General features: G+C 39.0%; 1 protein-coding gene across 3 annotated transcripts in view; it reads left to right on the forward strand.

Annotated features, from left to right (window-relative positions):
* Nucleotides 1-24,585, forward strand: part of ATS1 (phospholipid/glycerol acyltransferase family protein) — a 249,514-nt gene that overhangs the window by 53,351 nt on the left and 171,578 nt on the right. For all 3 annotated transcript variants that reach the window (XM_089459840.1, XM_089459841.1, XM_089459839.1), the window contains exon 9: nucleotides 22,615-22,693. In XM_089459840.1, coding sequence (XP_089315966.1) covers nucleotides 22,615-22,693 — 79 coding nt within the window. The remainder of the gene's footprint in view (nucleotides 1-22,614; nucleotides 22,694-24,585) is intronic.

The following is a 24,585-nucleotide window of genomic DNA, read 5'->3' on the forward strand; positions in this document are numbered from 1 at the left end:
CACAAATAAATTTACAAATACCCAAAACTTCAATATATACAAAAATTTCAAAACCCCAAAATTCCAATTAGAAAAAATAATTTACAAAATATATTATACAAGTTTATTTACAAATGTACAAATATACAATGCTTTTAAAAGGAATTTTGAGATTTTTTTTTTAGATTTTTTTTAATAAATAGCTAAGCATACTTTGGAAAATAAATGCATGCTACAACCTTAGCGAAGTTAGATAAACCACAAAAATATTTGAAATCCAAACAAGGTCAGCTTCTGTTCACAGTTTGTGAACTTGCAGCCCAAAGACTGGGGAGCCTGCAAACATTATATTTTTTTTCAAGAAAGCTTGTTAGACATATGACGGATCAAATCACCTAAGATAGACCCAAAATCTACTAATAGAATGTTCTTATCACCATCTAATGATCAAACTTTAAAAATTTTAAGCACAATATAGGAAAGCCCGTACCCAGCGCATACCACAAATCAGTAAACAATAAACACCATGAACTGCACCCAAAAGTCTTTATTATGATGCAAAAAATGTTTCTAGCAGGACAGTAGTGTTACATCAGCTTTTCTATAGAATTTTCTTAGCCAAACATCAGATGGATTTAAAGACAAATGATTCCTAATTTATAGATAAATCCCCTAAGTGGAAAAATAACGACTAGTTGGTTTGATCCCCTTCAAAATAATCTCATCCGTTGAAAAATATTTGATCATCTTTTAATCTCCATTGTCGAAAATATTTATTTTTGAGGAATTTTCGAATTTCTCATATAACCCTTTTTTTATTAGTTCAAAATTAATTATTTTGAGCTAATTTCCTCAAAAAATTGACTATGACTGAACCAACAAGGTCCAAGGGTCCAATTTTTCTTGAAATTTCCAATATTCCCTTGGTGGGGGCCCTTCAAAAAATTAATTTCCTTGATACCCAAGAATTTTTCCATTTGGAAAATTTAATTTCTCGAAGATTTTAACTGACTCTAAGTCATTAAATTTTTGGCTTAGGATTTTAATTTATTTTTAACATAAAATTTAATTAACTGACAATTGAGGGGATTAATAATTTTTCCACCCTCTAATATTTTAGCCATGGTGTCTAAATATGAGGGACCTTGCACTAAAATATTTTTTATGTAGGATAATTACATTTTCAACCCTCAAAGGGGGAACACCCATTTGGTATAGAGTCTAGACCTTCAAATTCCATACCCATTTTTGCGACACAATATGATCTAGTAGACCAAGTGATTTGTAATAAAATAACTTAGCCAATTAGCTTAAATTATTCCAAATTACTTTTACATAAGATTCGACTAAAATACTAGGACTCACCTAAGACTTTGACGTAGAAGGTGTGAGGTTGGAGGGAAAAACTCTGTCGACCATCTGTGTTTACAAACACAAATGAATCAGGGAGACGAAAAACATCTTAGGATGAAACTCTTGCCAAAATAATAGGCTTACCTAGATTGTTACATACATATACAGTCTTACTAGCATCATTTACATTATGAATTTGCAGAATGGGTTTACAATGACTCAATAAACTGATGACTAATGATCTGATCCTTTGAAAATTTTTGGCATATTTGCTTCCTTGGAACTTTGACAAAAACTGTGCAACATCTGGCTCCATATGGGGACACGTTGCTTCTATGAAGTAGCGTGAGAACCCCACAATCCTGCATCCAAGCAAACAAAAGTCCATCAAATAGATATCCATTCAAAATCGAAATCATCATGCATACATAATAAATCCTCCTGGAATAGAAAAATGTACTCTAACAAAACTGAAATATAAGAGACATAACATGAATGCGTGAAATAAAACTAGTTGATGACATGAACTAAGAAGGAATAGGGTTAGAGATACTATACAAACGATGGCCTATGGCATCATATGTTATCGGTGTGGCACAATCTTGGACATGTGCTTATTGACTGGTAGATCAATAGGTTAGTTATCAGATGTCCCTTGCTGAAACTTGACCCTCTTTGGTCGGTGTAATTGTTCATCACTACGTTGCATATCTCTGTCACACTGAAATTTGCTTCTCTTTCTGTTTGAAGGAGGGGATAGGTGGTGGAATGCCGAAAAGTGATAAACTCGTTGGACAAAGTCTGATTCAAAATATGGTGGATGACCCTGTGGTACAACTTCTTCACCATTTTCCAATCTCTTTGGAACTTCCACGCGATGTCTTCTTTCCACTTATCTATATAATTTTACCATGCCACTAGCTGCTGCGGGAATAGTGGCGTAAGATAAATCCATCTGAGTAGACCCTCCTAAATCAGCTGCAAATTTTATGGAAAGAAGCATTCCCCATACATCTGGTGCATCAATTACTGCTATGTCCATGATGATAATCCTTTACGGGTAATCAACCAAGAAGACTTGTAGATCTTTAACTACACCAAGGACTTCAACCTTTTTAGAATCCATTGAGCAAATGTTATGGTAAGTTCTAGATATTCTTAAGTTCAATTGTTGCATAACGTTCTTAGTCTTAACATTTGTGGATGCACCGAAATCAAGCATGCAGTTGTGAAGCAATCGGTCATTTATGTCCAAAGTTAGGAAGAAGGGCTGATGATCTTCATTTGTCATGTAACAGTTCAAATCTTTCAACTTAATTTCCTCATCCTTAGAATCATTATTACCTTGCTGAACAATACCCAAAGCCTTGAAGAAAGATGCCCTCTGAGATGGAATTTTTAAAAGTTCAAGCATCGGGACAAACATCTTAGTACTATTAATCCATGCGGTCCAATCCACTTTCAATCCTAGCTTCTACCTTTTAGAGGCTAATTGTTTGTTTTGATTCTAATCCTTACTTTTCCTCTGATAGATGTATCCCTTGCTTCTAGAAATTTCTAAAATTTGCTCTTGAGAGGGTTTTTTACCGTATGCTTGAGTAATGGGGTCCTTTTCTTCACTGAAATTATTTATGGTGAATGATGAAGAAATCATATCAGCACACCGACTCTCTTTAGAAGCATGCTGTTATGCTTTATTTACTTGTTGATTTGCTCCTTCCTCTAAAATTCTTCTAGCAAAGGCACATGTACTTTCCAAGATTCCTTCTAGAGTAAGCTATTGTGAATGGTTGAACAAGTGGAGTCACCACCCAAACAGGAAACCAACCTAAATGTCCAAGTGCTAAAGGTGCAGATGAATAAGATGGGAGGATTAGTGAGAAAACAAAGGATAAGGTGATGAAAAGATGAAGAATGATGGAAGATTAGAAAATCAGGAAGATTAATAAGAGTGTCGTCAACACCAAGGTCCAATAAATTAGTCCTCGACAATGACGCTAAAAATGTTCTGCTTGACAAGCTAGTGAATGATGATATGATGGGAAAATGTCGTTAACCCTGGCAACAAGAAACTTGTCCTCAACAACGGCGCCAAAAATGTTGTCGCTCAGATTATACAGGCACTGCGACAACAACTTAGGGCAGGGGCTGTCACTCTGATCCACGCCCACTTCATTCTAGCTGTCTCCCAACAACAGACTATGGGGGGTAGTCTCTATGGAAATGAGAGACACATTTGAGTGGCCTAACTACTTGGTTAAATTTAGCAAGATTCAAGGATTTGATTAGATTTAGAAATGAGACCAGTGCCTTATGGAGTTAAAACTCTTGCTTCTTACAAATCAAGATCAAGTAATCGAATGGACAACCGCTTCTTAAATGACTTACTAACCTATATGCTATGTGAATCCTATGATCTAGGTGTAATGCAAGGATCTTGGTTACTTTTAAATTATATGACTTATCTAAATGGAACCTTCCTCTTAACTGTTTTGAGATCGGTCTTTAGAGTAGGTTGTGGGATGGAAGCTAACGGGAAGCAAGCAGAGGCTTGATTAATGATACCTCCCTCTGTGTTCCAACCACCCAGTGCCTCTGGCACTGTAGAGACTGTGGCTTTGACAACTGCAAGGTCTTTCTGTTAACCACTAGAATGGTGCTGAATCCCTCAAGCTAGGTGAGAAAGGGTGGCCATATGAGTCTATCAACCAAGCTTATGCTTGGAAGTAAATTATTAGTGCAAGCTAAGCCTAAAATGCTTATGCAATGGTTATGAGTGGATCTTCAGTTAAGATTGTTTATGTTCTTTAAGTACTTGTAGCAAGAGTACTTAATAATGAATTTGAAAGACAATCTTAAAACAAGACGAGTGTTTAGTGATACAAGCATAAATGTTAAACAATAGATTAATCCACAAGATGCTTAACAATTTAAAACACTTATTCAACAAAGATTACTTGAGACCGTTTAAGATATGCCAATGATTGATGTTAAGGGATGCTCACTTAGAATAGTAACCAATGAAACTTAATATGCCAAATTCTAAAGATATCAAAGCTTCTTAAGATTATGATTTTTTTTTTTTTTTACTTAGAGCAATTAGCCAATGATTTCTCAACAATGCTTCAATTAGATGCCAAACACGATGCCAAGTAGATTTTAATGGTCAAATAACTTAAACCACTAATGACATTAGAGGATATAAATCTTAGATGTTTGAGTGATTTTAGTGCCAAGTTAACAATTTTTAAAATCTAACACAAGACAAGGGATTGTTAGAACTTAACAATATAAACCACCATGAGCCAATTTAACCATGAAAAAGCTACTTATGATGAAGTACATTCCAACCAAGAAATTATTAAGCACACGAAACTAAGAATGACCAATGACTAGCCAATTGATAAAACAAGTTTGGCAATGTAATTTTTTTAAGTTTTAGCCCTCTTAAAATGTTATATTAAGAAAATATCAGATCTGATTATGCCTTTTATGCAGAGATATCAATCACTAGAAATGAAGATTCAAGCCCAAAATATCAATGCCCAAGATGTCTAGAAGCTATGATAATATGCCATAAACCACAACAATCATTTTTATCCACTTTAGAATGCTTTTTCAGATTTATATCAGATCTTATCTAGTGATTATGCAGAGATATTCGAACTTATGAACTTTCTAGTGATAATGTAAATTTATGAATTTTTAGCATCTTAAGATGTTATATTGAGAAAATATCAGATCTGATTATGCCTTTTATGCAGAGATATCAGCCACTAGAAATGAAGATTCAAGCCCAAAATATCAAGCCCAAGATGTCTAGAAGCTATGATAATTTGTTAGAAACCACAACAATCAATTTTATCCACTTTAGAATGCTCTTTTCAGGTTTATATTAGATCTGATCTTGTGATTAGGCAGGGATATTCCAACAAGCAAATGACTAGATCTAGGCTAGATGTTCAATACCCAAGTAGCCAAAACACTAGCAAAATTTTACTACAATTTTTATTTTTTATTTTTTTTGTTTTCCGTGGAAAAAGGACGTAATTTTATTCATATGAAAAAAATTACATGTTGTAGATGCTAGAAGCATATGTAGAAGGCTGCCCATTGTAGGACAAATTACAATAAAAAGAAAATAAAAAAATCAGCAGGCCTATGCTTTTCTGCTCTTCTTCTTCTCCACCCTCCGCCAACCTTCCGAGTCAGGAGAGGGTGTAATGGCCAGCAGGTTTGCCAGTGTGTTCAATGGAAGTTCCTTGTCGGATTCAGATCCTTCAAATCCATGAGTTCTTTTTATGCCACTTACGTCCAACTGAGGTTCTTGATGCTGTTGTATATTGTTTGGCCCGAGTTGAGAGTTTGGGGCAATTTCTTCCTGAGTATATTTATGTCCTGGATATATATCAGTTTCTGTTTGGTTCTCTGTAGGTTCTGTCTGTATGTCCTCATCATCCATCAAGTCGGTCCACTGCCACCCATTGGGATTTTTGTTGTTGTTTCTTTTTCCCTTTGGGGTCCTTTCTCGACAGTGGATAGTTGTATTGGAGATGCCCTGTTTTCATGCAGCTGCGGCATCTGAATGCAGGGTTCTCATAGTCGAGCGGTTGAGTCCTCAATGTATTGTTGTAGTTCAATGTGATGTGTTTAGGTAGTCCCTGACTCAGGTCCACTTCAACGCAAATCCTGGCAAATGTGAAAATTCCTTTGCTAACTCTGTCTTCATCAATTTTTAGGAATTTCCCTAAGGAATTCCCAATGGCTGATAATACTTTGTAATGCCAAAAATGTAGAGGGAGGTTATGGAGCCTCACCCATACAGGCATTGTTGAAATTTTCATAGTGTTTGCATCAAATTCAGCAAACCAGGGAGTAATGAAGAGGCCAACATTTCCCCAAAACCATGGCCCCTGTTCGATAATACTGTTGCATTCTTGTTCTGTACAAAAGCTAACTATGAAAAATCCCTTTGAGCATAGGTGTATATCACAGTTTGGTGTCCATGAGGAGTAAATCCATTGATGCAAAGCATTGGGTTTTGGCCAGAATCCATTAAATCTACAAATGACAACGTTTTTGGATAGTTCAGTGTGTAGATCAGTTACCTCTGTTAGAGTTACTTGGATCGATGGGGATTCCAGTTTTTGTTCCACTAAATAGGGACCTGGAATCTCTGTTGTTGGTGCTGGTTTATGCTGCATTTTTTCTTTTCCCTTGACTGCATCTCTAAAGGAGCCAATATTTTTTGAGCTGTCTCCATTACATCCTCCACGCAGTCTCAGATTAAGAAAGATGGTTGAATCATTGTTGATGCCATATTCCTGGAGTGAAAGGAGGTCTTGTAGACTACGTCAAGAGAATATCAAGTTTTGGTATTTGGTGGGTGTCCCAAGTTGGTTCTGGATTTTCTCCTTTAACTCTTGAATATTTAGCCCCTTGCTGAGCCTCATGCAATGATGGCTGCCCTCTGTCTTTTTGATGAAGATTTGAATCTGTTCTTCACCCAAGCAGTAAGATACAACCATTTTGGAGCCACAATCCGATGGATTGGGCGATTTCTCTGCGAACCCCGATTCACCCCACATTTTTATCTTTTGTCTGCTACCTGGTGCCTCCAGATTTGGTATACGAGGGACATTTTTTAGGTACTCTGTCATTGCACCTGGATATATTGAGTCCGCTGTAGTCCGTCCCCTTTCGATTGCACAGGTCTCTAGTTCAGATGTGAGCCAAGACATTGAAAGCCCTACTTCACTTATCCATGCTCGCGGCGGCATGTTGGTGGCGCAGTTGTTGCCAGGGGATGTCGTAGGCCGGACAGACTGAGATATAAAGGCGTCATCACGCTGCGAGCCAGGAGTCCAAGCCACTGAATCACCGTCCAGAGGCAAGCAAGGTCGTGGTTCATGCACAGGAGAAGTAATGAGGTGTATTTTTCCCCCGCCAAGGAGACCGAGAGCTTGCAGGTGTGGTTGAAACAAAGAAAACCCATTTAACGAATAAAGAAACTGTAATGTTATCTCTTCCAGGCGTGATTCTTTTCCCAGATAAGAGGAGACGCCAACCGGCTCGTGGACGCCCTCTACCGGTGTGTTGAAACCCTGTGGGAAGGTCCCTGCAAGTTAAGGAAGAGAGATCGCCATTGGAGTTGCAGAGCACAGTTCCCGTCCAAGTCAAAAAAAATAAAAATAAAAAATTACTATGAAATAATTTAGGTGTTTAAACAACTTAGATATGATTTTAGGGCTTATAATTCACTGTTATAAACTGAATATGATAGATGAAGCAAAATATTGATAAAGTGAGGGTTTAGAGCACAAACCCTAGGCCCAAGGCCTTGTAGCACACTTGCCCAAAATTCCAAGATTTCTCCAATGATTATGCCACCTGAAAATACAAGATTTGAACCAATTTCTTTACGGAACACAAAGAATTCAGTCCAGAAATTTCAGAGGTAGACAGAGGTCAAACTAGGGCCTAGGAGGGCCAAAGGGGAAGGAAGAAAGGCCCGAATAGGTCCATGAAAAGCTTAGAACGCTGGCGTTTAGCTCAAGGAAGGGGCCGAAAGGCCTTAGAGGGCTGCGACCTAGGGTTTTAGAGCCACTAGGGCTTGCGATTACCCTAGAAAGGGAGGCTGAGGCCTAAATTAGTGCTGCGGCTTGGCTGCTAGGCCACAAGGGGGGAGCTGAAGTGGTAGAGGAGGCAGCGGAGGGCTGGACGAAGAGGAAAGGGAGGGCTGAGGGCAAGGGGAGGCCATCTGGGGCTTGCGACAAGGGCTAGAGAGGTGGCCGAGTGGCCTGGAGGCCATGACCAGACCTAGGAGCATCGAAAAAGATGACGCTGGGGCCATAGAAGTTGACGCAGGGCTAGGAGAAGAAGACACTGGGTTTGGAGGGGTAGATCCGGGTCTGGGAGCACTAAAACTTGGAACCCCGGCTTTGAAATTTTTTTTTGCTACAAATTTTTCAATTGCTGGCCCTGCAAAATTTTTGGAGACTAGTTCTTACCCTCAAGGGCCTAGATCTAGCTCTAATCCAACTCTTCTCACTTGATTCCACTTGCACAAATAAATTTACAAATATGCAAAACAGGGTTGCGGGGGAGCTCGCCCTCCCCCACCACAAACCCACTCCCAATCCGCGCTCCACTTGGGAGCTAGTCGGGAGCCCACTCCCTTTAAAAGAAAACGCTCCCTGGTTTTTAGGGAGCGATTAGGGGAGCTCCCTAATCTTTTTTACAATTTTTTTTTTGCAGTAACATACCAAATGCAATTTTTTTCGAAGAAACAAATATTTTTTGAGTGGGGCAACCTAATGATCAAGCCTATGGCCCTAGTATTGATATGCAATTCATGGTAATGTTAAATTCTTAAAGTAAAAGTGACATTCTCCTTAATATTCATTTTCATCCTTTTACTTAAATTTTTAATATTACCATGAAATGACTCAGGATGTTTAAAAGTGGTTCCGACCTCATTGGTTTTCATATGGAGAAGGTAGAATCTTAGATCTCATTCAAAATCTAGTAGATTTATCAGTTTTTCAGGATTTCAAGATTGAGGTGATTGTAATGTTTCCATTGGTTTTTGTCATGTATTAGGGTATGGAACTCCTATTTAATCAAGAGCAGCAATCCCTCTCCCCCTTTTTTACAGGAAAACATGATGGACTGTTTGCTAGGCTTGCCCCTAGCAATAGAAGGCCCTGCCCCTACACCTAATGTCAAATAATGAGTGCTAGATATGGAGCTGTGCTCTCCTGTATCTATAGCAGATGGTGCTGATGCTGATGCTCCCACAATCTCCTCCTTCTCCTTCTCTTCCTCCCGCTCCTCCTTCCTTGAGTCCTCCTTCTCTTGCTACCCCTGTTCTAATGGATCTTCTGGCTCTAACCATGAAGGGGACTCCTCCAAGATTGGCACCTCAGACTCCACCCTCCACTGAGACAATACATTAATATTGTTTAAGGAAATGGCATCTGGATCCATTAGTGCTTCTATTTGCTTCACTCGAAGTTGGATATTGTAATGCACATACTCTAAATCATTTAGGCATGAGAACTCCAACCTATAAGAGTGTCAAAAAAACTAACGAGCCTTGTGTATTAACTCTTGGCACTTGAGGGTCATTAAGTAAAAATTAAAAATTACAATAAATGTAATTGCTGAACTGAACGCTGAAGCTCAAATTTATACTTCTTGTGCTTGTTTTAGTGTATTTTCTCAAATACACTCCGATTGCGCTCACACCGTGAAGAGCTACATGTTTGACTTAGGATTCTTATGGCCAATTTGTGCAAATTTGGTGCCCTTGCACCATAGTTTCGCCACCAAATATCTACAACAAAATAAAGAAATAAAAAGGTCAAAAACTTAAAACATAATTAAACTTTCAAATAAAAGTGACATAATTGAATTTTAAAAATCTAGAATTAGAAATAAGTAAATTCTAAGTTGAAAATTCTAATGAGTGATGACTTGTCACTTACATGGCATGAAGAGGGTCCTTTCCCTAATAGCATCTTCAAAGCCAAATAGGCCAACACAATTTCATTAAACTGTATCTCGCGATTGATTTTGCTACGAAGCCTAGGATCAAGTACCATCCTCTGAATATAGGAATGGAGCCCTTCAATCACGTCGCCAGTACCATCCTCTGAATATAGGAATGGAACGCTTCAATCACATCGCCATCAAAATCATAGGCACATTTGTATGAAAATGCGGGGTTGAGGAAGAGTGTTGCTGCATGAATGGGTCGATGAAGCATCCTTGTCCACCAACTATCAATCACATCCCATAACATCATATGTCTATCAAGCCCAACAAAACCTTTGTTTGCATAATAAGAACGAATGGCCTCCTTGGCCCTATCCATGGCCTCATACAAATAAGCCATTGCAGGCTTGTCCCCATCTACCAATCTCAAAACCTTTACTATAGGTTCACTAACTGAGCACACTTCTTCTACTCCCTGCCAAAATGTGTCAGTGTACACCATTTTTGCAATGGCTCTCCTGTCTTGTCTCCTACTGTATCTACAATCACGCCACTCATCAGAAACAAACATTTGCTTCAACTCAAACTGGCATCGAAGCAAAGACTGAAGAGTAATAAAGTTGGTGGCAAAACGTGTGATTGCAGGATGCCACAACTCCTTGTTTCTAGTGTATCTCCTCATGAGGCTAAGAACAAAAGCATGGTTATAAATAAACTTGGGGACGCTCCTAGCCATATTGTTAAAATTGGCAACTAGGGCCAAACTCCATGTGGGTAATCTTATTAATGGCAGTTGATATTTTTCTTGGATCCCTCTCATCGAGAGGTGTAGGATTGATCTAAAGATCATCCGATTCCGATAAGTATTCATGGAGATATGAATTTATTTGTGTTATGGGACAATTCGTCAAGGTTGGCCAGCAACCAAATAAACCCCTCTTGTGCTCAACGTTTTAGTATAAATAGAGGTGCCTTGAAAGTCATTTGGACACACATCCTCTTGGTGATCTCTTCCTCTCCACTTGTCTTTGGGTTTTGGTGGGAGGAGAAATCTAAAGAGGATACACTGCCCTAGAGGATGCCCTAGATCCTAACGCTATCATGGAGGAGATTTTAACAAAGTGAAGAAAGGGTTCTACGCAGCTAGTCAAGATGCCTTCTAGGTAGCCCTAAAGTAGGAATCTTGGAGGAGCCCTAGCTGCAGGTATACATGCCCTTGACGCAATCAAGGAAGGAATTAAAGTAGAAGCCCTCAACGCTGTCAAGAAAGGGCTCTCTAGTCTAAGGAGCTTCAATGCAGATCTAAGGAGTACTAGAGGGAGCCCTAGCCGCAGTGAAAAGAAGCCTACACATAGCTGAAGGATAAGCCCTCATACACTGTCCTAAATACCCTAGTTGCATGTCATGATTTGCTGTCACAAGTAACCCTCAAAACGCAGCAAAAGAGAACCTTGATTTGATGTCTGAATAGCTCCTAAACCACTGTCCATAAAGATCCTAATTCGCTGTCATAATGGAGACTTTAGCCACTGTGTTGAGAAGAGTTCTATATGCTGTCTAGTGGAAGTTCATGAAGCCCTAGCAGTAGTGAGGAGATCTGAAAGAAAGATGTATTACACTGTCAATCTAGAGACCTAATTGGCAGCCCCCATCTAGCTCCTATTTGCCATCATGAAAAAGGTCTTATACGCAGCTCTATTAGCCGCAATAGAAGAGGCCCTAACCAACGGCATACAAAGACCTAAGACGCAGTAAGAGGAAGTGGTCTTATGCCGCAACTAAAGGAAGTATTTCATCAATGTTAAAGTCACATTGTTGTAGGTGACAGCGTGACACATTTGAGGTTTGTTCTGGGCATAGTGTGCAACAATAATGCTGATTGGTAGACATTGTTCTTCAAGGGTAATAACTGGGTATTGTATGATAATCTTGCTTGCTGCCGGGCTAGGCCGCAGGCCATAGCCAACAACATATTGTGTTAAGAGTTGCACAAGGATAAGTACTAAAGGTTGATGTGACTACTTGTGTGGTCAACATGTTAGACAACTTGGTTAGATGCAACGGTTGGATGCAACATGGTATTAGAGACATCAGTAAAGTGCAACATAGTAGTCATTGAGTGCAGATCATTGATGAGTGCAGATCTGTGATGAGAGCAGCTCAGTGATTGGAGCAGCACAGTGACAGGAGCAGCGACATGAAGTGCCTAGCATGGTCATTAGGTCCAACACTATGATGATGAGTGCAACATGGTGCTACACGGTGAGGTGCAACATATGGACGAGATGAATCACAATGATATGTGAAGCAGTCACCTTGGATAATCAGTTGAAGCAACATGTCTTCAACTGATCTCATGTATAGATGATCTATTCTCTTATATGAAAGTCGAAGTGTTGACTTCTGTTGTAAATGTATTATCTTTCTCTCTCTCTGTGCTGAACTATTGAAGAACATATAAGAAGAATTGATCAAGGGTTTCCCCACATTGGGGTTTATCCCTGGCTAGCGCCACATCTTGTGTCCTCTTGTCTTGGCTTGTCTTCTGCAATTTACATTTATGTCCTATCTGCAGTTTACTTTAATGCTGATGTGATTGCTAATCTGGAAAAGATATTGAGCTAACTGTGAAAATTGAAATAAATTGCTCTAGCATAGAACATACCTAAAACTAACACATATCAATCACCTCCTTGATGAAGGAGAGTTTCCCCATATCCTCAACCAACAAATCGATACAATGCGCTGCACACGGAGTCCAAAACAATATGCATTTCCTCTCCATAAGCATCTTGCTGACAAACACATAATTAGCTGCATTATCTGTTATGGCTTGCACCACATTCTGCACACCAATCTCCTGGATGAACCCATCTAACAACTCACATATCATTGCTGCATCTTTTATATGTGCTGATGCATCCACTGATTTAATGAACATGGTACTTTTAGGACGATGTACCAAGAAATTTAGATAGGTCCTACCCTTCCTATCTATCTAATCATCAGACATTACTGTGCATCCAGACACTTCCCATGTCTGTTTCAACTCCGCCAATCTAGAGTTGATGTCTTGCTTTTTTGCTTGAAGGATTGGCCCCGCAACTCCTCATATGTAGCACTTTTGTACCCTGGGACCACAACAACAATAGTGTCACACATTGGCTGCCAAAATGGATTGGTTTTGGTGACGCTGAGAGGTAAGTCTCTCCAGAAAAGACACCTCCCCATAACTCTATCTGCTTCTTGCTTCTCCATTTTTTTAACAATTGATTTTTGGAAGGTTGTGCTTCATGTTGTGTTTGTGGAACAAAAAATGATGACCTCCCACTCCCGCTAACATTAGCAGTAGTAGCAGTAGGTGACGTTGTGGAGCCCCTCCCACTTCCCTCAACCTCAAAATCAGAAGAAGATATCCCGAAAGACCTACCTGCACGTTCAGCCTTGTTTTTTTCTGCCTCTTCCTTCTTTCTGTCTTTTTCATCAATTGCTTCAACATCTTTTTGTATAAGGTCTGCACTAGAAACTGTACAAAACCCAACATCATGTCTAGGGAGTCTAGCCAGATGGTATTTCAATCACATAACCCCTCTTGTCATCCCGGTCCCACACAATTTGCATGATAGATATGCTTGATTTGTCCCATCATCAGGCTCCCCATACTCCCAAAATGAGTCCAAGGCTTTTGACATATTTGTAGTGAGCTAATTCAAACCTAGGGCATGGAAAAAACAAAAAATGGGCATTAATGATTAAAGTTTAAACACCCATACACAAAAAATAATAAGTAATAGCCACATCATTTAAAAAAATATTTTTTTTGCTACATTATTTGCAATGTGAATTCAATGAAAAATGGCAATAAGAGGGTGCACAAAAAAGTTAAAAAGGAAATGGAGTTTGCTGTCCAAATATTGAGAAAACCCTTGCATTGGCTCATGGGCATGAAAATCTTAGCAAATGGAAAAAAAAGAAGCAGCAAAATGCTAGTAGACAAAGATGCAAGCAAGTATAACCCTAAATCTATGAAAAAAATCATTAATGTAGGGGTTTTTAAGAACTTACCTATTAATGGAAGAAATGAAGTTTTTTTCTCAGTGTTCTTCAATCTTTGATCCCAAAAACTTCTTAGTTGGTGGTGATAATGGCTATTTGATCCTCTATCCCTTCTTGACAACCACCACAATGCTCTTCCCCTTCCTTCTCCAACACTCAGAAATCGAAATGAGGGAAAAAATGAGAAATTTCCCTTTTCTAGCCGCGACCCAGCCTGCCAGACGATATTCCTATTGTCGCGCGATATTTTGCTGAGATATCAACGATTTCTCAGAAATATCACGATATTTTCGGGAGAGGAAATATTGCGATATTTTCTGCGCGATATTTTGGCTCGCCTAAAATAGCGTGATATTTATGAAAATTACGGATATCCCGACGATATTATCATAACTGTATAGGACAAACTACTATATATATGTGGCTGGGGTCTTCACATTTCCACAAAAGTCAACTTCGGATCACACTTTGAAATTTGGGTAATCAATTGCAATGACAAGTTCAGAAGTTGCCGTGACAAGTTCAGGAAAGAAGCTTTGATAAGTATGCACAAAATCTCGGTATAGTTGCAGAAGATTACAGTGTAGATGGGAGCAGAGAAGTTAGATGAAATTTCGGTGATACTACAGTGATATCTCCTCACTGTCTCAGTGTTATATCACAACAAAGACCTCGGTATAATCTCTGTCTCAGAACAAAGGAGAAATCAGTGCCACTCAGGATGAAGGTCACAAGTTTGTGACTAGGTCTCGGAGTTATTGCATGAAGAAGGTATCGGTGCTACCTCAAAGATCAGTGACTATGATTCCTTGCTACTGTTGAAGGAGAGGTTCGTATCTTTACAGTGATCTCAGTTCGATGTCATCTCATGACTACAGTGATCTCATATGGTGCGAAATTTGAAGTAGAAGTGTTAATTTTAGGTATCTTCTATGCTTAGAGCAATTTATTTCAATTTTCACAGTTAGCTCAATATCTTTTCCAGATTAGCAATAACATCAGCATTAAAGTAAACTGTAGATAGAACATAAACATAAATCACAGAAGACAAGCCAAGACAAGAGGACACAAGATGTGGCGCTAGCCAGGGACAAACCTCAATGTGGGGAAACCCTTGATCAATTCTTTTTATATGTTATTCAATAGGCCAGCGTAGAGAGAGAGAGAGAGAGAGATAGTACATTTACAACAAAAGTCAACACTTTGACTTATCTAGATAAGAGCATAGATCATCTCTAAGAAGATGATACATGAGATCAATTGAAGACATGCTGCTTCAATTGATTCTCCAAGGTGACTCCTTCACCTATCATTGTGTTGCATCTGGTCATCATGCTGCACCTCACCGTGCTCCACCATGTTGCACCCATCATCACAATGCTGGACCTCATGACCATGATGTACACATCATACTGCTGCACCTTATGTTGCACTGTTGTCCCATGTGTCACTGTTGAACCATGTTGTCATACAACATGTCTCATGTGCTAGCAACACCATGCTTGCCACTGCTATCCATGCTGTCCATGCTTGCCATGCTGCACCATGCTTTCCGTGTTGTTCATGTGCCTTTGCTGCCATGTCACAACTGTTGTCCCACTTTGCCTTGCCATACCTTGGTGCTGTCCCATATGTCTTAGCATACCATGTAGCCTAGCTATCCCATGCATCATTGCAGCAGTATGTCATCTTGCTGTCCCATGTATCTTTGCAGCGGTATGTCACCTTGCTGTCCGATGTATCATGGCTCCACCAAGCTCCATTGCCTAGCTGTCCCATTTACTAGCACTGCTATCCACAACACTGCTATTCCAATGTTGCCTTCACTGCTATTTATATGGTGACTGTTAGAGCATATGACAACCTTTACACACCCAGCTATCAGTCCATAACAGCCCCTTAAGGACTACGGCCCACCTTGGCAAGCTTCTTCCCTAGCAACGTTGCTTCCTTAGGATGTGCGTCAGCCCTTAACACCCCCAATGCAATCACAGCTGTGTGCTTAGGCCTGCGGCCAAGTACAACAACAATGTTGTAGCAGCTACCTCCACAGAATGATGCCCACAACATCATATTGCTCCTATTATCCTCGGCTTGGCTGCTTGTCTTGTTTTAGCCCTTAAAATGGTCCCTGCTCTCCTCGTTGTCTTGGCCTCTCCTTGCTTTAGCTAGGACTGCGGCTAGGGCTTGCTAAGGCCTCTCTCGACCTCCTTAATCTCCTACACATCACACTGTCCAGATCTCCTCAATCTTCTTTTGTGGCTAGGCTTTAGACAGCTAGGTTAGGGCTGGGCAGACCAGCGGTTAGGGCAGATTGAGTAGGGCCTCCTCCAACGTGATATTTCTTCATCCATGGATTGCGGCTAGACTCCTTTAGGTAGCGTATAGAATCCTTCCATAGCTACGTTGGCCTATCTTCTTTGTTGCGGCTAGGGCAACCTCTTTTCCTCCAACATCTAGGGCTTCCACTCTTAGATTTCTCTTCCACTAAAACCCAAGACAAGTCGAGAGAAATCAAGATAGAAGTGTGTGTAGAATGACTCTCAAGTCATCTCCTTTTATACTAAAATGTTGAGCACATGTGGGGTTTATTTGGTTGCTGGCCGACCTTGACGAATTGTCTTATAACACAAATAAATTCATAACTCCATGAATACTTATCGGAATCGAATGATCTTTAGATCAATGCTACACCTCTTGATGAGAGGGATCCAAGAAAAATATCAGCTGCCATAAATAAGATGACCCACATGGAGTTTTGCCCTAGTTGCCAATTTTAACAAGAAGGAACCGAGAGAGAATAAACGAGAAGGTGGAAGACGACTTGTGTCAAGGCAACTAGGTCAAGGGCCTTGGTCTTGGTATTCATCAATTGGAATTTCTATACAAAGAATTTGTGCGGGTTTTCCTCTCAAAGAGTGAGAGGTTTTGGCCCTAGCTTATAGCCTACAGTCTGTGTCTCTTGTCTATTTATGTTCATGCATTGGTAGCTGTTTGATGAAGAAGAACACTAATAATCTAAGTAAGAGAAGATCCTAATCTAAGGAAGTAAAAAGCACTCACTAGCAGTTACTAATGAAAGAGAAATCACCTAATACTTGATGCCCTAGATTTCTCAACATGATTCTCTCACATTATATTTGATGAGAAAGGTCATTGGTTTACTGACAATAGTTATTGTAGGAAATAATCATGACTTTTACAAATGATGGAATGATAATTTTCTAAACTAACCTCTTTTGCAACGATTAAAGATGAATTAGTCTGTGTCTCTTGTCTATTTATGTTCATGCATTGGTCGCTATTTGATGAAGAAGAACACTAATAATCTAAGTAAGAGAAGATCCTAATCTGAGGAAGTAAAAAGCACTCACTAGCAGTTACTAATGAAAGAGAAATCACCTAATACTTGATGCCCTAGATTTCTCAACATGATTCTCTCACATTATATTTGATGAGAAAGGTCATTGGTTTACTGACAATAGTTATTGTAGGAAATAGTCATGACTTTTACAAATGATGGAATGATAATTTTCTAAACTAACCTCTTTTGCAACGATTAAAGATGAATTATATCATATCATTGCAAGCAATGAAGTCAATATGTATAATTATTATTACTTGCCTTCACTCTGGGATCATGATTTGAAGATCTTTATAAAATCAATGGAAGACCTATCCATGCATTGATTCATGAGAGTAATCATCAATGTGAACTGTGGCACCAAAGGTTCACTCATCTTCACTATAAAGCATTGTCTTAGGTGAGAAATATGGTTTCTAGAATGCCTAAGATTAAAGTGGATCATAATGGAGTTTGCCAAGGGTGTGCAAGTGAAAAGCATGCAAAGGGACCATTCCCTTGAAGCAAAAGCAAAAGCAATCAGGTACTTCATCTTGTACATTCTGATTTATGTGGACCTATGCATGTAATTTCTCTTGGTGGCTACTTGTATTATATAATCTCTGTGGATGATTTTTCTTGCAAATCTTGGATTTTCTTTTTGAAAAACGAAAGTCAAACATTTAACATGTTTAAAGACTTTAAAACTCTTGTAGAAAAACAAACTGGAAAGCAGATCAAAATCTTCAGATCTGACAATGGAGGAGAGTTCACTTCAAATGATTTCATTGACTTCTGCAAAGAAGATGGAATCAGGAAAGAGACCACTGTACCATATAACTTAGAACAAAATGGTGTGGCTGAAAGAAAGAACAAAACCATCATGGAAGCAGTCAAAGCTATGTTGCATGATCAAAATCTACCAAAGTCTATTTGCGGAGAAGTTGCTAACACTGCTGCCAATGTCCAAAATAGATCTCCACATTGAGCCTTAAACAACAAGACTCCTGAAGAAGTCTTCACTGGTGAAAATCCCGAAGTTGGGCACTTGAGGATCTTTGGTTGCCCTATCTACTTTCATGTGCCAAAGGAAAAGAGGACCAAGCTGGAAGCTTCAGGTAAGAAAGGTACGTTTGTTGGTTATTGTGAAAATTCTAAAGCTTACAAAATATACGTGCTTGATCAAAGAACTATAGATTTTAGCAGGGATGTAACATTTAATGAAGATGCAACTCTTGGAAAGGCAAGAGACACTCCTCCTCCTGCTAATGTTGGAAGTCAAGATAATGCCTTGGATGCGCAAGAAGAACCTGAGCTTGAACTTGATCTTGCTGATGAACCCATGGACCCCTTGTATCATCCTCCATGTGATCCTCCTGCTAGAAAGAGACCATTATGGCTTTGTGACACTCTACATGATGCTGATAGACATGTTGCCCCTAGAGGAACCTTCAGAGAAAGCAAAAAACCATGCTAGTTCCAGGGATACGTCGTAGCCATGAGTAATATTATTCAGGATGAACCATGCACTTTTGAAGAAGCAGTGAAAGATCAAGTATGAAAAGATGCAATGGCCAAAGAATATGAGTCGATCATACATAATGATGTATAGGAAGTAGTTCCAAGACCCAAAAGTAAGAGTGTTGTGACTCCTAAATGGTTGTACAGAATTAAACATGGTGCAAATGGTAGTATTGAAAAATATAAAGCTAGATTTTGTGGCTAAAGGTTTCTCTCAGAAAGGAGGAGTAGGCTATGATGAGATTTTTGCGCATGTTGCTTGATATACTACCATCCGATCTACTATGGATCTAACTGCTAGCTAGGGATGGACTCTTCACCAAATGGATGTGAAAACTGCTTTTTTGCATCGCTTCCTCAAGGAAGAAGTATTTGTGGAGAAACCACTAGACTTTGAAGTGCATGACAGGAAACCTCATGTGTGTAGACTGAAGAAATCTCTATATGGATTGAAGTAAGCCCCAAGAGCTTGGTATGCTTGCATGGATAACTTCTTGATGAAGCTTGGTTTTACTAGGAATAATGTTGATCCAAATCTCTACTTCAGGATGGTCCAAGGTATCCCTTTGATTTTGGTATTATATGTCGATGACGTATTCTTGACTAGTGGATAACCTCTTATCCTCCAATGTAAGAGGGAGTTAGCTTTTGAATTTGAAATGAAAAATCTTCATTTGATGCACTATTTTCGGGGCCTAGAGGTATGGCAGACTTGATGAGATTTTCCTTTCTCAAGGAAAATATGTTGTCAAGCTTCTGGAAAGATTTGGTATCACAGAATGTAAGTCCATGAACACACCAATGGAAATGAATTTCAGAAAGCTATGTGGTGAAGCTGTAGGACTCGATTTAGCTAACCCTTTCGAGTATGACAATTGATTGAGGCACTGATGTTCTTAGTGAACACTAGACCGAACAAATGTTTTACGGTCAATACTTTGAGCCAATATATGATTAAGCCATCATATGCACACTGGATTGTTGCAAAGCATGTGTTGAGATACTTGGATGGTGTTGGACATTGGGTTTAGTGCCCCTGTGTGTTTTGCGACATGGACTAACAACCTCTCGTGGATCCTAACTGGTGGTGATTGTAGGATAGACTAACACTTGTGGGTTTTGGTGTAACAACAATTGTGATTCCAACAAGTGGTATCAGAGTGACAGGTCTTGAGTTCGAAACTCACCCAACTCGTGTTGGGGGGGAGTTTGTTAGACATTGGGTTTAGTGCTCCTTGTGTGGTTCATGACATGGACTAACTGCCTCTTGTGGATCCTAACTCTGGCGATTGTAGCAGAGACTAATGCCTAAGGGTTTTGGTCTAACGACAATCATGATTCCAACACATGGGACCATTAATCTTGGATTGAGATATACTTTTTGAGATGTGAGACTACATGGGTACTCTGATGCTGATTGGGCTGGTAACTTTGCTAACAAAAGGAGTACATCTAGATGTTGCTTTAGCTTGATATGTGCCATGATATCTTGGATGAGCAGAAAGCAGAAGTTTGCAGCCCTTAGCACGGCTAAAGCCGAGTACATTGATGCTAGCATGGCTAGCTGTGAGGCAGTATGGCTGAGGAAGCTCTTTGGAGAGTTGTTTGAGCATGTGCTAGATACGACAATAATATACTTTGACAATAAGAGTGGGATTTGACTTGCAAAAAATCTCTTGTTCCATGACAAGTCCAAGCACTATGAGATCAAATATCACTATATCTGGGATATGGTGCTGAGAGGAGCAGTAAGACTCCATCATATTGCAACTGATGATCAGATAACTGACATATTTACCAAGCCTTTGTTGAAAGGGAAATTCTTGGTATTCAGAGAGCAGCTTGGACTAAAGGATGTGACCCTTCTTGGTGGGGGCGACCATGGATATGATCGAGAACACTGATCTATGCTCTTCCCTCTTGTTTGAGCTCCCATGTTGGGAATGGTGCCATGAGAGCTCCTGGGGTTGAGGGAACTCTTGACTGTAGGCTGTGCGGGATCCTTGTCTTGTGTTCACAAGTGGTAACCCCCCTACCATCAAGTTTGGGACTTCCTAAGAGTATACCTCAGTATGCATCCTACCCACAATTTGGGCGTTGGGAGTACCACCCATTTGGCCAATGGGTGTGGTAAAGCTTGGTTGTGCGCTATCCTTTACAAGTGGCGATCCCCCCTAAGCAGAGGTGAGGCTTGGTTGTGTGCGATCCTTGTCAAGTGTTAATCCCCCCAAGCAGAGATGGGACTTGGTTGTGCATGATCCCTGTCATGTGTTGACTAGCGATAATCCCCCCAAATTCTATGGATGCAGGTGTTCTACCACTTGACTCTTATGGTAAAACGTGGTTGAGCGCAATCCTTGTCATGTGTTGAAAAGTGGTAATCCCCCCAAAACAGAGGTGAGACTTGGTTGTGTGTGATCCTTGCCATGTGTTGACAAGTAGTAATCCCCCCAAGCCTGTGTCAAGATGGGAAGATTAGTGGATATAGGGTGATAGATGAATCTCCCCTATGATGATTTTTCTTCATTATATTGAGACATCATTGTTCTAGATGATACAAAGAAGAGATGAATAGAGATGAGAAGAGAAAGAAGAGATCTTTGATGCAAAAAGAAATTCCTCCATATCTAGGAGGGAGTGTTGAAAATTGGCAGCTTAGGGATGAATTTCCTTATTTAAAATCTCATTTCTGGCAATTCTAGAGTGAATTTCTAAAAATAGAAAGTCATGTCTAGCATCTCAAGTATGACTTTCCAAAAATAGTAAATCAGCTTGCATCAATTGGTAATCAAGTATAGTTGATGGAAAATCACTTAACTTATCATTAATCAATCCTAATAGTTCAATCTCGACTTAATCATCAGTGTTGTTATTATTACTATTATCTTTTGTGATACTATTATATTATTATTATTAAAAGGAAATTCATGTCTCTCAATCTTGTCATATGTAACACTCGTCAATTACTGCATATGTTACTCTGTGTCACTTAATTTATAAGTTACATTCTCTCTTACACACTCATTAAAAGCGTGGCATATTCCTCTTAGACACTCATTAAAGCATACCATAAAAGATTCCTGTTACGCACTCTTTAATGCATATGTTACATCGTCTCCTTTATGGCATAAGTTACTAAGGCATGCGTTGTTCTCCTTTATGGCATAAGTTACTAAGGCATGCATACTTCCTTAATGGCATGAGTTACAAAGGCATGTGTACCTCCCTAAATGGCATATGTAACTCCTCCTCAAGGCATGCGTATTGCTGCTTCTTTATGACCAAAATTTGTTGCTCTTCCTATATATATGTATCTCATATCATCTCATTCTCAGTACTTGTGCATTGTGAAAGAAGAATTCGAACTTGAGAGAGAGAGTTGGAGGCTTGAAGAAGACTGTGAGAGAGAGGGATTTGGAGAGTAAGAGCAGAACTTGAAGGTTTATTCAGTGTTTTCATCAACTGCTACTACTAGTGATCTTCATGCTACAACTTGTTTAGATTTGGGTGAAGTTACTCATTCTCTTGATCTCTTATTGTACTTTGTATCTTTACTGAACAATTGATGTGTAATAGAATAAGAATTTGGTTGGGTTTTCACCTGGTGGGTTTTTCCCTAGTCATTGGACCTTAATTGTCTATGTCTTATCTTGTTCTTAGCTATCTTCAATTGTGCATTTGGTTTATGTTTTATCTACAATTGCTTAACTAATATTGCAGCAAAAAGAAGCTTTGGAATAAGTAATTGTTACAACATAGAACATTAGAATTTCAACATTTATTTTGTGAATGATGCCATTATTTTATGGGATAATTTTATTGATTGGTTTCTTCTGGTGGGCGTCAACCTGAGAGAAGTGCAGGAAGGGTGGCCAAGTCATCTGGATTGCTCCAAGTGGTGGTAGAGACCGTCCTGATCCAGATACAAAGGAATGGTTTCCAGTAAGTTGATAGCAAAATGGCCATAAACTCATTTTATTTATCAGTAATTCACACTGGCGATTTGTTTATGAGACACCTTAAATGGGCTTGAAACCTTAATGCTATGTGTTACTTATCTCAGGATATGATTTGTTATGTTCTGTTAGTTGTTTCCTTTTAAATTAGAAATGGTAAAACAGGGGACATTTAACTATTATACTTTTTGGAATTTATTTTCAGTCATACCAGTTATTGGAACACAATTGGGAAAGCGAAATTTCCCATATCTACTGTTTTATCTGTTGTATAGAGTTAATGTCATGGGCTGTTTATGTTCAAACACAAAATTTTCATAGATAATAGTCACGGTCTCTTGTCAAGTGTTAATTTTAAAACAATGTGCAAGATTTAATTGTAGTTATCTATTCCAACCTCTTTCATAATGATCAAGACAATATGACATATAGTCAAAGTTACTAAACTTCCGGATGCCTTTGGAAGATTTCAGTGAGGTACAAACTTGACAATTTCGAAACTGACTAGCTGTAGCATCTTTGCTACTTCTCATCGAACCAATGAGAAAGACATGCCATTTATTTTTATACAAAAAAAATCCACAAATTGAAACACCATCCAGGAGGAGCACAAGCACTACAAGCTAGACTCAATTTCTACAAGAGGTTCATTCTCATTACTTACGACATCATAGACAATAATGTATTCACAAGTTGAGCTCTAGCTCTTTATTAGAATTTCCAAGCATTGCTTATAAGATTATGTTCTTAGCCAACATTCCAAAGTGAACAGAGATAACTTCCAACATGCATCACAGTTTTTTCAACCAGAGTCCTGCTTAATATCTTATGGATTAGAGGATCATGGTCAACATGCAAAAACACTAACAACCTATAATGGATTCCAACCTTGATGTCATGCTTCTAAAACATAATACATAACCTCAACCTGATTTCAGTATCAAGATGTCAAAGCCAAAACCCAAGTATCATTCACTAACTCGTCGGCAAAGTTATGAACTCATATCAAAAGAGCTCTACTATTTTCTCGTGACTAGCAAGTGGAAATTACTGATGTTCTCAACCATCAAGATCATCAAACTTAGCATTCACCATATTGCCTCTCTGTTATGTATTCACAAATCGGATTGGATGTAGACAACTCTATTTTATACATAAATTAAGGGACAGAACATACAATAAAATCAAGCTTTTAGAGACAATCAATGGTTGCCATAGCCAATACTGTATACCTACCACTTGTTAGCACAAATTTCTGCTGTGTGAAAACTTAAAAGGATGAAATAACTTCGAAATTCTGCAGTGGAAATTATTGTAACATTTAGGAAAATCTGCCCAATGTGTCACCAACTAAGTCACCTGACACGGAGATTCGAGATTTGACGGATACGGGGATTCAAGTGTCGGATACGGACACGTTGACACCCCGGAATAGGACACGCTTGGATACGTTATATATATATATATATTAAAAATTAGATATTTCTTACACAAATTCTCATTCATGATACAAATTCATTGATTCAAACATAGATCTTGATCTAGATGTAAGGTTTACAGAGTAACATTATGCATACAAAATTACAAATACAATTGTAACATAAATGATAAATGATAAATTATAATACATATTCGATTCATCAATGATCCAATAGGAGAAGGACAAGATAGTAAGATAAAGATACTGTAGTTTTCTCATAAAGTCATCAAAATCAAAATGTGTTACTGTTTACATAGGTAGTGCAATGCCAATAGCAAATAGAAATAGCAATTACAAAACAACTACAACTACAAGTATACAAGCTTCAATGTAGTAGGTAGGTCATGACTCATGAGTCATCAATCCTCATAGTCATCATCAAAACCAGCATCACTGTC

This window comes from Pinus tabuliformis, chromosome 7 (assembly GCF_031772625.1).
Source record: "Pinus tabuliformis cultivar Carrire ecotype Pingquan chromosome 7, CPIR1, whole genome shotgun sequence".
In the NCBI taxonomy this organism is placed as follows: domain Eukaryota; kingdom Viridiplantae; phylum Streptophyta; class Pinopsida; order Pinales; family Pinaceae; genus Pinus; species Pinus tabuliformis.